This window comes from Sorex araneus, chromosome 11 (genome assembly GCF_027595985.1).
Source record: "Sorex araneus isolate mSorAra2 chromosome 11, mSorAra2.pri, whole genome shotgun sequence".
Classification (NCBI taxonomy): domain Eukaryota; kingdom Metazoa; phylum Chordata; class Mammalia; order Eulipotyphla; family Soricidae; genus Sorex; species Sorex araneus.
In genome coordinates, this window is record NC_073312.1 from 46,710,688 (window position 1) to 46,723,790 (window position 13,103).

The 13,103-nt window shown below is 60.3% G+C and overlaps 1 protein-coding gene across 1 annotated transcript; it reads right to left on the reverse strand.

Moving 5' to 3' along the window:
- Positions 1 to 892: 892 nt before the first annotated feature.
- Positions 893 to 12,561, reverse strand: GUCD1 (guanylyl cyclase domain containing 1). Its single transcript, XM_004607436.2, has 6 exons — positions 12,319 to 12,561; positions 7,331 to 7,415; positions 6,225 to 6,390; positions 4,983 to 5,074; positions 3,546 to 3,787; positions 893 to 2,860 (listed from the first exon to the last, which is right to left on the reverse strand). Exons 1-6 carry the CDS (start codon positions 12,359 to 12,361, stop codon positions 2,769 to 2,771), a joined length of 720 nt encoding a protein of 239 aa, XP_004607493.1. The 5' UTR covers positions 12,362 to 12,561; the 3' UTR covers positions 893 to 2,768.
- Between the last annotated feature and the right edge of the window lie 542 nt (positions 12,562 to 13,103).

Here is a 13,103-nt window from a genome sequence, read left to right on the forward strand (position 1 = left end):
GAGGCCCCACATCAAAGCCTGCTCCACTCACTCGGGGTGGGGCCCCTTTTCTAGGCAGCCCGGGAGGAGGGTGGGGGAGAGGTGAGCGAGCTGCCAGGGGCCACATGTGTGTTCCACTTTCATATGTGTGGAAGCATTTGCGGCGCTGTCTGGCACCGGAGTTGGGCCCCCCTCAGCCTATCAGCACAGCTGGAGTCCGTTTTGTTGAGAACTCCTCCCTGGGAGAGTTCGGAGCAGTCAGCAGGGCCAGGGGCTGGAGACAGGCGCCCCCGCCCCCACCCGAGAGCCAGCTCTGGCTCTACCAGCTCCAGGAAGGAGACTGAAGAGGCCTGAGGCTGCCAGGTTATTCTTTTTTTTTTTTTTTTGCTTGCTTTTTGGTCACACCTGCCAGGGGTTACTCCTGGCTCTGCACTCAGGAATCACTCCTGGTGGTGCTCGGGGAACCATATGGAATCGAACCCGGGTTGGTGGCATGCAAACGCCCTACCCGCTATGCTACTGCCAGTCCCTGCCAGGTTATTCTTTACAAGTTTCTTTGCCTCTTTCTTCCCTTTCACAGAACTGGGGGTGGCAGACTTGATTGCGATACTCACACTTCAGCTGTGGTGCTCACCGGGGTCAGAGCAGAATTTGACAACAGCCGAAAGGGGCTGCTGACGGGAGGTACAGCAGGCTGGAGTCCTATCCACGGGGCTCCCCTTCTCTGGTTATCTCCCTCACCGACAGCCCCATACGCTCACTAGAAACCGGACAAGCAGAGCTCTTGGGCCCTCTCTCCTGCAGGGCAGGTCCCAGCCTGAACAGGAGCAGCAAACAGCGAAACCTGGGCTGGCAAGCCAAGGATGCTCCCGCCGAGAACCGGGAAAGGAGACGAAGAACCGCCGAACGCAGGTCAGGGGCTGCCATCATTTTGCAGTAATGTTTATTGAGAATGGCTCGTTACAAACAAAATATATTTATGTATAAAATCTCTGCAATGCAAAAGATCCCTTTTGTTCCCATGAAGCTGGGGCGATCCAAGCCAACCAGTCCTGCGTGGCTGCAGGGACTGGGGGTCCTCGGCCCGGGGTGCCACGTGCTGTGGGCATTAGCTCCTGGTGTCCACTAGCATGGCTTCTGCCTCGGCCCCATCTCTGGGGCAGGCCGCTAGCTCCTTCATCTTCCACGTGGGTGCCCAGAAAAAGCCACATGCTCCCAGCCGGGAGACAGAGCGTCCTGGGTTCCAGACGGGGCCCGAGGTGTCCCCATCACTCAGTGGAGGCTGACCTCACACTCGGTCGCCCTGAAAATGTCCCCTTCCTCTCACCTCATTGTGCCCTGAGGATACTCACACCCCACAGCGGGCCTCGGGGACGCTCCTGGCTGTGGAACTGGGGGCCCACTGGGGTCCTGGATTGCCCAGCGTTAAGGCAAGAGATGAAACCCAGGGTGGCTGCTGGCTCCTAGCACCTCCCCGGGGGCCTCAGCTGCACCTGGTGTAGAGGGCAGTGGGGTGTGGTCTGATGTCCTGGCGGCTGAGGGGAGTGAGCGCGGGGCGTCATCTCGAGTTTGGGGGAGGGTAGCAGCTGCCACGGTGTTGTGCCCTGGGCACTGGAAGACCAAGATGCAGGGGTGCAGGACAGGGCGTTACTGGGTCCATGGCTCCTCCGTCAGAGCGGCCCCTTCGGGAATAATCGCTTTCCCTTATCTTTCAGGCACAGAACTCGGTTCCAGACCCCTCCTCCACGGGCCTCGGCAAACTCTCCCCGACTGGACCACGTTCTGCCTGTGGGGGGTGGCACCCTGGCCGCAGCACCCCCAGCCCCCGAGTGTCGGACCACCTTCACTTCGGGAGACCCGGCCCTGGCCCCACCAAGGCGCTCAGTACCTAGAGCTCACTATTATTGTTAACTCGAGGGTGAGCCTCCCCTCCCGCGAAAGCGAACACAAAATCTCAAAGAAGCAACCACGTGCCAGTGGATAAAGCAAGAGGAGGAGGAAGAGCTCTGGGGTGCTCACAGCAAGACCTTTGCTCTGAGCACCCCACCGGGAGCCCCAGGCTGCCCTGCCCCCACCTCAGGAATGCGGGTCGGGCACCCCTGCACACTGGCCTGCCCAACTCAGTGCTCCTAGCTCAGGACACGGGGGAGTGTCGGGCGGGGGATCTTTGGGGTGCAGGCAGCTCTTCCTGGCCCTCAGGGTCAAGTATTCTGGGAGCACATTCAGCCAGTTCCCTCCTACCCCTGGAGGGCTGGAGTACCTGGAGGGCTGTGAGGGGCCTGAGTCATTTCTGCCCTGCAACCAGCCCCAGGAAGGTGAGAGCGGTGGGGCCCGGGGGTCTGCAGCACTTCCAGGGGAGAGGGGAGCGGGCGGTTCCTGGGGTGGCCTGGAGCAGCCCAGAGCGGGGCTAAGGCCAGCTACTGTCTCCAAGCACACAGCTGCTGTCCCCGCAAAGGGCATCCCCAGGGCTCCGTCCCGGGCCAGCAAAGAGAAGGGCTCAGGTCTCTCCCTGACCCAGGAGCCCTGAGGTGCTCACTGGCGGCTCATAGGCCCCAGGCCCAGGGGGGCTCTGCTCAGGTGATCTGGGACACCTGCGGCAACTGGAGGGTGCGTATGGGGCGTGGCGCGAGCAGGCGATGCAGGTGTGCACATGCCATCTCCCACGGTGCCCCGGGCTGGACCACACAGGCCCAGGCCACCGCTCGGGGCCCAGGTCAGAGCCTCCCGGGCAGGCCCAGCGGGGAGCAGCAGGGGCGAGCCAAGGGTGTGGGCACGCCAGGCGCCCGCAGTCAGCTGTCCAAGTAGATAAAGAGGATGTCTTCGTCCGTGCCATAGCTGGTTCTGGCCTCCTCAAAGTTGCTGATGCTGGTGCTGCACATTCCTGCGAGGGGCAGAAGGGCAGAGTGAGGTCAGCATGTGCCAGGCAGGGCCATGGCCTGTTCATGGGGAGCGGCGACAGCTGGCTCTGTCCCACCCACCTGGCTGCCTCTGGCCACTCAGGGCTTCAAGCACTGGCAGACTTCAAGCACTCTTCGTACACACACGTACACACACACACACACATAGAGAGTTTAGCAGAGAAAGGCAGGCGCACAAACACACACACACACACACACACACACACACACACACAGAGTTTAGCAGACAGAGAAAGGCAGGCGCAGGCGCAGGCACACACAGAGTTTAGCAGAGAGAGACAGGCCCAGATGTGAGAAACACACTCTAAGCCACACAGGGAGAGTTTGTGTCCCTCCTTCCCCATTCCCTGGGGAGTGGGAGCCCTGGATGGGGCAGTGTCTAGGGTTACAGCTGGGCAGGCTTGCCCCTGTGCCAAGTGTGTGGCTGTCCTGGAAGGGCCACAGCCTGGAGCAGCAGGTGGTCAGGTGGGGCCAAGCGGCGGAGAGGGAGCAGGGGGGTCTGCCCAGGGGCTGGAGGGAGCCGGGGGTGTGGCGGGCTTGGTGCCCAGCAGACAGGCAGCGTGAGGGCAGGCCCAGCCACGGCAGGCTGGTGGGGAACGTAGCGCCTCCCACCCCCCTGCTCTGCCCCAACCCTACCCGCACACTCACGGTCAGCATAGGCGGGGTTGTTGTAGAAGATGCAGCCAGTGGCCCGATTGTAGCCGCGCAGCACGATGAAGTGGCCCTGGTAGTCGGGGGTGCGGCAGAAGCAGCGGTGGCCGCTGGGGGCGAAGCAGCAGTACTTGACAGGGCTGGAGCAGAGGTCACAGTGCAGCACCCCCGAGTTCACCAACACGATGGCCACGTGGCCCTGTGCCAGGTGCGCCTGGATGTCCTGCACGCTCACGGCACTGTGGGCAGGACGCGGGTCAGCTGTGCGGCTCGCCCGAGCAGCCCCCAGGCTTCGGGGCCCCGCTCAGACCCACCCTCTTTGTCACAGGGCTCAGGCTCGGCCCAGGGCCAAGCTCAGGGCAGGGGGGTGCCCGGAGACGGGCTGGCCAGCTCAGGCCCTTTACAGAGGCCCCAGTCCCAGGCCTGGTGAGCGACATCTCGGGCGTTCTGCCTTCTGTGACATGTGCCATAGGTCAGGCAAGTTTCCCACCCAATTCAGTTCCCCGGGTGTGGCTCTGCAGCTTCAGAATCAAGCGCGGCTCTGAAAGGGCCATTTCTCTCGTTCCCACCCCCAGGCTCTAGGGCAGAGGAGGCTGCCCAGGAAGGGCTGGTTAGCAGCGTTTCCCTGGGAACCAACTGCCTGAGATCACAGCACGTCCAAGCTGCCTGCAGGACCCCTGGGCCGCTCACGTTTCCCCACCCTCGGGCACCCCACCTGAAGAATGGGGGCAGCACCGGTCAAGCCCAGCGTGAACACAGGGGACAAAAGGCACGGGACAAAAGGCACGTGAAGACAGTCTCCTGTTTTCCTAACTGCCTACCATATCGCCACATTTTTGCTATTATAGCACTGTCATTGTCACTATAGCACTGTCATCCCGCTGTTCATCAATTTGCATGAGTGGGCACCAGTAACGTCTCCATTGTGAGACTTGTTACTGTTTTTCACATATCAAATATGCCACGGGGAGCTTGCCAGGCTCTGCCTATGAAAAGAAAATGTGCAAAGGAAAAAGAAGTACTAAGTAGTCCAAGGAAGACCAGCGGGGTGCTGGGTGAGCAGCAAGCCCAGAGATGCCCCCCCAGCAGACCGTCTGACGCCACCACCACGTCTGCGTGAACGGGGAAGAGCAGGACCTGGCCCCACACTGCTCTCAGCGATTCTTCCGGCAGCCACCCCACCTGTCCTGGGCTTCCTGTTCTTGAAGACTGCCCGGAGTCTGTCCTTCCAACCCCTGATCACGCCCCAGCCCAGGTGAGGGCTCGCTACAGAGCAGGTCACGTAATCCCCGGGGTCCCCTTTCCTACACAGGAAAACCCGAGCTCAGGGCACATCAGGGTCTACAGCCCCCTGGGTCGGAAGCCCTGGCTGCCCCTGAGGCCCACACACAATGGGGCAGACACACAGGGAGGGGCGGGAGGAGGGGGTCTCACCATTTCTCCACCAGCACCTTGCAGGCCTTGGCTTGTGCAAACAGCTGGTTGACCCTCGTCTCCTCCGTGTCAAAGTGCTTCCTGTAGAAGGACTGGGGAGACACAGGCAGACTGGAGGGGTGTCCACCCTCACCGTCCTCACCTCCTCTGGGCAGAGGAAAGGGCATGAGAGGGAGTGGGGCGGGTGAGAGACCAGGTTTGGCACGTGCAGAACGGCCCGGCAGAAAGCCAGATCTGTGACCTGCTGGCATGGAGCCGGCGGAGCACACAGGAGATGGATAAGCAGGCTGGCTTCCTGGGGTCAGTCACATTTGGGCTCGGGTATTCTGGGGGACGTGGGCGCGAGGGTAGGAAACGAGCAAAGGACGTGGCTGAGTCCACCAGTACGCTCCGCCACCACTCAACCCTTCCGCTTAGCCGGGCAAGATCCACGGGACAGGAATTTGCTTGCCGCAGGGAACTTAAGGGGGGAGAGAGGCCCTGGGGTGGAAGGGGAGTGGGAGAGGGAGGCAGAAGAGACTCCGCTCGTGGGCCCTTTTTTCTGTCTCATGGCCACAGGGACCAAACCAGACCCATAAGCCTTCTTCCCCCGGCCTGGAAGGTTCAAAGGAGCGGCCGACCAGCACTGGCCACCGTGCGACCGTCTACTTGCCAGCGAGGCCAGCAGTGCCCCTGTGTTGCTGAGTTTCAGAGCCTGGGCGGAGAGCTGCCTCTGTGGCAGGCAAGACTGACGCCAGCTGCCCGGGAGGGAAAGTGCAAAGGTGTGCTGGCCAGGCCACGGCCACGTCCTTTTTCCAACGGGAAGATTCAAAAAGCAGAGACAACACTGTAGGATTTTCTTCCAGAATACAAATGACGCGCCGGGAGCCAGCCGTCCCGAGAAGGGGCAAACGAGGCCACACGAGGCCAGAGAGGCCGACACGTCTCAAGCCCTGGGCACAGCCTTGTGCTGCGGGGTGGCAGAGGAGGCCGAGGGAGGGGGCCCGAGTGACAGTCCCGCACACCCTAAAGTGCTGTCAAAGGCAGGTGGGAGGGCGGGTGGGGGCGGGGGTGGGAGGGGACCGGTGGGGACCCAGCTCGCTGCTGGGCATCTTCCTGAGCGGGCCAGACCTCAGGGTCACTGCGTGAGCAGCTCCCAAGTCCTGCCTGCAAGTGACTGCCACTCCTCCCTGGTCTCTGCCCACCGGGGCCTACGTGAGGGTCTGGGCCTTGGCCACACCCTCTCCCAACGCCACTGCTCACCTGGTTTTTGTAGCCCTTGTCGACGCCCAGGGTCTGGGTACAGAAACGGTGCCTGACGCCAAAGTGGCGCATCAGGTAGGCCAGGTCGATGGTCCAGATGCTCCTGGTGAGCTGCAGCTCCTGCAGGGCCCCCTCAAACTCACTGTCGTCCAGCTGGCCCAGGTACCTGTGGCAGGGGCGCTGCTGAGGCGGGCGTCCCCTCCAGGGGAAGGGGGTCCACGTCGCCCTCCATCCTCGGGCCTGGGAGCCCCTGTCCAAGCACCCCCCCGCCCCCCTCAGGGAGTCTCCATCCTTTGTGAGGAACCCTGTGACTGGCCCACATGCTGGGCACAACCTGCGGGGTGGGGTATCCGCAGGGCCGGTGTCCACTTACTAGGCCACGGTCTCCAGCTAGTCAATCAGACACTAATCCGGATGTAGTTGTGAAGGTATTTTGTAGACGTGATTAAACCCACAGATAGTGTCTCTGGGCCAGAGAGATAGAGCAGTGGGCATGGTGTTTGCATTGCGCACGGCTGACCGGGCTTTGATCCCCGGCACCTCATAAATCAACCCACAGCCTCTCTTGCGGACCACAGCCTTCGGGCAAGCACCCACCCTCTCTCTCTCTGGCTTCATTAGTTTTGTCTCTCAGTTGAGGTACTCGAATCACATGGGTGGTTTTCCAAGCTTCGGTCAGAGAATCCTTTCGGTGAACGTTCTCTTTCAGGTTCACCAGACTGCGGCCTGCCAATTAACCTACCAGTGATGACCACTGTCCCTCCAGACCCTGTGGTAAGGTCATTCTGACGCTCAAGCAGCTGCAACTCAGCAGTCCACTCCCTCATGCCCTGCTCTCCCAGGATCCCTGGGCCAGGCGGGCAAAGCCCCCTCCCCAGTTAGGGGTCCCAGTCATGGGGCCCCTCTGTGACTGGGCACCCGGGACCTGCCCTGGCCATTCTCAGAGTGAAGACACGGAGGACCTGGTCCACCCCTTGCGGCATTTTGCACGGGACTAGTTCAAAGTGACAGACAAGGCTGCCCGAGGCCCCAACCGAGGACAGCACGTGGACACGCCCACCAAGTCCGAGCAGGTGGGGGGCAGGGAAGGGGACCTGCCTACTCACCGCAGCACCATCCTGGAGCAGGCCAGGCCACAGTCCCAGTGGTAGAGCTGCTGGATGATGGGCACGGGCAGCTGCACAAAGTCTCCTACGGGAAGCACAGGGAGGTCACAGCCATCCCTGAGACGACCGCCATAGCTCCAGCCCCCGCTCCCGCCCCCACTCCCGCCCCCACCCCCACCCTTCCTCCTTGGAGCAGCAGTGATCCCCACCCCCTAATAGGAGCAGTTGGGTCTCCCCAAATCCCCCCTAGGGCTGGTTCTGTACCTTTCAGGACAGCACCTGAGGGTAGTGCACCCCGCCCAGCACTTCCCGCTGCAGCCTCTCTTCACTGCACTCGCTGCCCTCCAGGCAGAATCTGCACCTGCTTTGGTCCCTCAGGCTCTGGGCGTTGCATACTTCTGCCTGGACTCCCCCGTCCAGTCCCCACAGGTACCACAGGTACCAGCTGCCAACTCCTGCCCTGAGACCTCCCTTCCTTCCCCCATACAGCTACCCTCATCCCCAGTCCTCTCAGCCTGCCCTCCCTCTCCCTCTCCCCCTTCCTCTCCCTCTCTCCCTCCCTCCCTCTCTTTCCCTCCCTCCCTCTCCCTCCCTCCCTCCCTCCCTCCCTCTCTCTCTCTCTCTCTCTCTCTCTCTCTCTCTCTCTCTCTTTCCCACCCCTCCCCACCCAAGCCCTTTTCTTATGGGGTTTTTGGCTTGGTTTTTGTGGTTTTGGGGGTTTCTAGGTCACACCCAGCCCTGCTCAGGGCTTACTCCAGACTTTGTGATCAGGGTGGCGGGGTGAGGGGACGTGGGAGGGAACCTGGGGACATGGGTGCTGGGAAATGTACGCTGGTGGAGGGATGGGTATTGGAACTCTGTATGACTGAAACCCAATCATGAACAGCTTTGTAACGGGCTATCTTATGTTGATTCAACAAAAAATAAAATAAAAATAAAAATAAGACTGGGGGTCCTGGTAATTTCTTTGTGGAATGTGATTAGTGCCCTGAGTGACCTCTCAGCTGTCCTGGCTATACCATGAACAGGGAAGGAGGAGCCTGCCACAGGTGTTCTAGCTGCACTTCAGGGTCATGAGCTGAGCAACCAACTTCCTCTATAACCCTGTGGGGCCATTTCTAAATCAGGGGACTTTGGCCTGACTCAGTCATTCAGTCAACAGATATTTCCCAAGAGTTTAAGTCGGTGCCTGGCATGTGACCTGGAGATGTGATGGTGAGGGACAGACAGGTCACTGTCCTCAGGGACAAATGTGAGAAAAACAGGGACGTGTGGGGGAACACGAGGCAAAGGGGAAGAGCACACAAAGATGCCCCAAGACAGAGCAAACCTGCACGCAGCTTCCCAGGCCTTCCGCCTCCCGGGTCCACGTGGACAAAGCTGAGCCTAAAGAACCAGGACAGGCTTCCCATCGCCTCATCGGCTCTTGAACCTGAGACCAAACTGTCCTGAGCTGCCCAGGAGCCCACCTGCCCTGACAGGGGCCTGGCTCTCTGCGTGATCAGGCTGGCACCCATCCTGCCCATCCCTCTGCCCCCACGCCAATCTGAGCAGCCCCTTGTCTGGAGCCAGCCCCAACTTCCTACTCTTTGTTGAAACCCTCCGTAGCCCTGCAGGCCTGGCTCAGAAGCCACCGCCCCAGGGCCCCTGGCCGGCCAGACCTTTTCCTGCATCTCCACCCCATGGAGGCTGATGCGGGTTCTCAGGATGCAGGCATCTATGAGCGCTCCTTTACTGCCCTGCATTGCCCTGGCCACTCTGCCCCTCCCCCCTCCCCTCTAAGGACCTGTAACAGGACCTGTGGAATGCAGCACAGCATGAGCAACCGCAGGCCACCCACTTGCTTGGTTCCCCATGCAGTGGCACTTGACCTCCTGGGGCCGGCTTCCTCCTTAATGGAATGGACTGCTGGCCTGTAACATAAAGGCCAGAAGCTCTGGGCCAAATTGTCCAGCTTGGGGCTGAGATAGTCCAGAAGGTAAGGTGCTTGCCTTGCTACCTGGCCAACCCAAGTTCGACCCTGGGCAGCCAAGAGGAATGACTCCGGAGCACAGGGCCAGGAGTCAGCCCGAAGCACCACTGGATAAACCCCAAAATAAAATGAAAAAAAGAATGCCCAGCCCTTTCCTGGCGGGTGCTGACAGCAACTCTCCTCACCAACCAGCTGGGCCTGCACGCTGAACCCACGCAGGGCCAAGTCTGATCCTGCCTTTGTCCAAGCCCAGGTGCCTCGAAAACCAACAAGGTCAGAGAGGGTAAGGAGCTTGCCTTGCATGTGGCCAATCCCAGTTGGATCCCTGGCACCACTGAGCACTGCCAGGGGTCACAGAGCCAGGAATAGCCCCCTGAGATAAGCATGGTGTGGCCCCCAAACTGAAAAATAAAAAGAAGGAGCACTGATGAAATTACAGAGAGTTTAGCAGGCCAGAGAGATAGCAGAGAGGTAACGGTGCCCATCTCGCATGCAGCTGACCCTTGTTTAATCCCCAGCACCACATACACAGGCCCCTGAGTACTGCCTGGTGTGGCCCTTCAAAACATTAAAGGTACCGGACTCTTTATTCAAGGACTTTAAACACCTACCATCCCACCCCCATGTCCAGGGCTCAGCCCCGAAGGCTTCATTCTGCCTGACTCCTGCCCTGCCTTGGCACTCTCTCGAATTCTACCCCAAGCCCTGTCCATTTCTACCCTGCGCAGCCAGAGGGGTCCTGGCCAGTTTTCCACTGCTCTTAGACTCAAGTTCTCACCCCATACCCTGACCAGCAAGGGCCTGCCCCACTTACCAGCCTCACTTGGGTTCTGACCCCACACCTACCCTCTCGGTTGCCCTAGGACCCCATCAAGCTCCATACCATCCCAGGTCCTTTAGATCCGCAGCTCTATCTGGCACTTTCTGTCCCTTGCTGTTGTTTGCCATTCAGGTTCCAGCTCTAAAGCTCCTCGGAGAGGCTTTTCCTGGCTATGCCTTCAAGGTGATGGCGGCCTTCACAGTCTCCTGTTTCCTTCAGCCAAAGTAATAAGAACATCCTAAAGCTACTCACGCCTCACCAGACTCCTACCAGCTTCGCGCAGGGAAAGAATTTGTTAGCCTTGTTTATTGATACTCCCAGGGCCTCTGGCCTGATGCTTACAAGTAACCCAATAAACACTTGGTGGGAGAAAGGGCTGACTAGGCTAGGTGCCAGTGACACAAAAGGTGGGAAGACCCAAGCCTTGCCCTCCAGTGACTCATCTCAGACAGCTGCAGCCCCGCATACTGCAGAGCCTCCCTTTTCAAGAACCCCCTCACTGGGCCCAGTAACGGTGTTTTTTTTCCTCCCCAGCCTTAACTCTTGTGCATCTTGACTTGGAATGCTGGCATCCATCTCCCAAAGTCCAAATGCTCTGTTCTCTCTCTGAACAGAGTACTCGAGGTGCTGTCTGCTTTCCCAGCAGACGGACAGAAGTGGCAGAGGGTGGGGATGGAGCAACAGAGGAGGAGGGTGGTGGGGTTTGCATTTGCCTCCTGCAGGCTCTTTACCAACAATTATGCCTTGAAATGCCCAGGGCCACCTTGTCACAATGACCCCTTAAGCTTCAGACTTTGTCCCTCTTCTCAGCTCCCCTGTTGCTGTGTCTTATTTCAGCTCCAGCTGGACCCTCTCTGGCCAGGCTTGGACTATGACTGCACCTTCCCTATGCCCAGCTATAATTACGGCACAGAACAGCTGTCTCCAGGGTACTTGGCAACTCCACTGCCCCTCCTAGTCTGGCCCTAATCCCCAGAACCCCTTGATCCTGAGGCCCAGCAGGGCTGCACATTGCCACGTGGCTGATGTCAGCGCTGGCAGGTCAGCCCAGAGGGGCCCAGAGACACTGCTGTGGGGGTGATAAGGATGGGCGAGGCCTTACAACCCCAAAGCCGTTACCAGATGTGGATGCTTAGAGCTGGGGGCTATCCCACCTGAGATCTGGGGTCCTCCTGGAAGGCCTTGGGTTGGCAGGTAGAGCCAAGGAAGGCGGGCAGCCACTGGCCCCTTGATAATTAACCCCTCTCAGCCCGAATCTGCTTATGTGCAAAGTGCAAATGACAATGAATGGTAAGATGGGCTACTTCTGAGGATTCACTAGGCAGTACAGGGCCCAGGATACAGCTCAGTGGTAGACACTTGCCTTGATTGTGAAGCCCTGGATTCAATCCCAGGCACCACAAGTAAACATTCAGCACAGTGCCTACTAAAGCTCCCACCAATGGGAGCCTCGACTCCACGTGGACTCGAAAGGGGCACCACAAAGTGGGGGGCTTAAGAAGTGCAAATCCTAGGAAAGCATCAGACCCTCCTTCCTGGGGTCACAGGAGAGCACTCCCTGGACGTGATGACACACTCCATGGTTTCACTTTGTGTTAACCTCTCACTTTCTCTTCTCGATGGTTTAAAAGCATGAATTGCTGCTTACGTTCCACCCACCCTATCCCTGGACCTCCCAAACTCAGCTGCTCAGAGCAGCAAACCCAGTCCCACAATCTTGTTTTTCTGCCCAAAAGAACTCGGGCCATGGCCGAAGGAATCAGGGGGTGAGGGGCCTAGCCAGAGAGGTCAGAAGGCCCTCCCATTGCTCGGCGCTTTCAGCAAGTCCCTCGCCCTTCGGGGACCCTCATTCCCCCACAGCCTGCAGGAGGGGAAAAGGTCTCCCACGCGGCTTGAGCACTAGGACCTTTCGTTTCTGGGGAAAGTGGCGCCTTTGCTCTCCCACCCTGACCGCTATCGGCTACTCCATCGAATCGCAGCCCTCGGAGTACCAGGAAACACCAAGTGACCCGGGCCAGGGAGATGGGGCGCCAAGGCGAATAGTGCACCTGGCTAGATTTCGCTGCAAAACTCTAGCCCCCGCACCAAAGACAGCGGTCGCCCCAAGGTCGCGCACCCAGACCCTGCCCCGCGCTAGCGAGGGGTGCCCCCTTGCTCCTCGAGGTGCGGGCCAGGCCCTAGGGAAGAGACACTAACCCGCCTCGAGCGGATGCCCCGCTGTCTCCGCCTCCGTCCTCATGACCCGAACGGCGCGGGGAGCCCATGGCCCCGGCCCGGCGCCGGCTGCAGTTTCGGCTTCGGCTGCAGTGGGAGCCGAGCCGGTGCGTGTCGGGTTCCTCCTCCTCCTCCGCTGCCGCCGCCGCCACCCCGGTGGAGAGAAGGGGACAGAGAGCAGCCAGGCCACCCCCAAGTCCCGCCCCGGCCCTTCCCGGCCGGGATGCAGGCCCCGCCCCTTCCGCAAGCCCCGCCCCTTCACCAGGCCCGGGAGTGGCAGGCTCCTCCCCTTCCATGACGCCCCACCCTAGAGGCCCCGCAATTCGCTGTTCTGGTGACTCCGCCCTTTTCGGCCGCCGGCCCTCCCCGGAAGCTCCGCCCTTCTCTGCCCTCCCACCCGGAGCCCTGGCAGCCGGTGAACAGCGACTGCGGGCAGGCGCTTTCCTTGGCAAGCTCAGCCTCTGTCCCGCCCCTCTTTCTTGGCCTGCTTCAGGGCTCAGGCCTGGTCCTACCCCTACTCTGGCTCCCTGACCCAGCTTCTCCAAGTGGAATATGGGCGCCCTTACCTGACGGCGCCGGCTTCCAAGGGTTCAAATGTGCCGGGACGTCCCGGCCCTTGCCCCCACCGTCTGCCGCCCCCGAGGCGATGGCCCAGGCCCCTATCCCCGCCTGGCAGTGTGCCCCCTTCCTAGTGTGGGGTGCTTGGAAATGCAAATCGGCCAGATACCTGAATCCCATCATCAGCCTTGCCCCTTTCCCTCCCCCGC

Coding starts and splice junctions, on each gene's coding strand:
- GUCD1 (XM_004607436.2), bottom strand. CDS start 12,361: ATGAGGACGGAGGCGGAGACAGCGGGGCATCCGCTCGAGGCGG. Junction 7,416..12,318: donor GGGGCATCCGCTCGAGGCGG/GTTAGTGTCTCT, acceptor TGCTTCCCGTAG/GAGACTTTGTGCAGCTGCCC. Junction 6,391..7,330: donor TGCTCCAGGATGGTGCTGCG/GTGAGTAGGCAG, acceptor CCCCTGCCACAG/GTACCTGGGCCAGCTGGACG.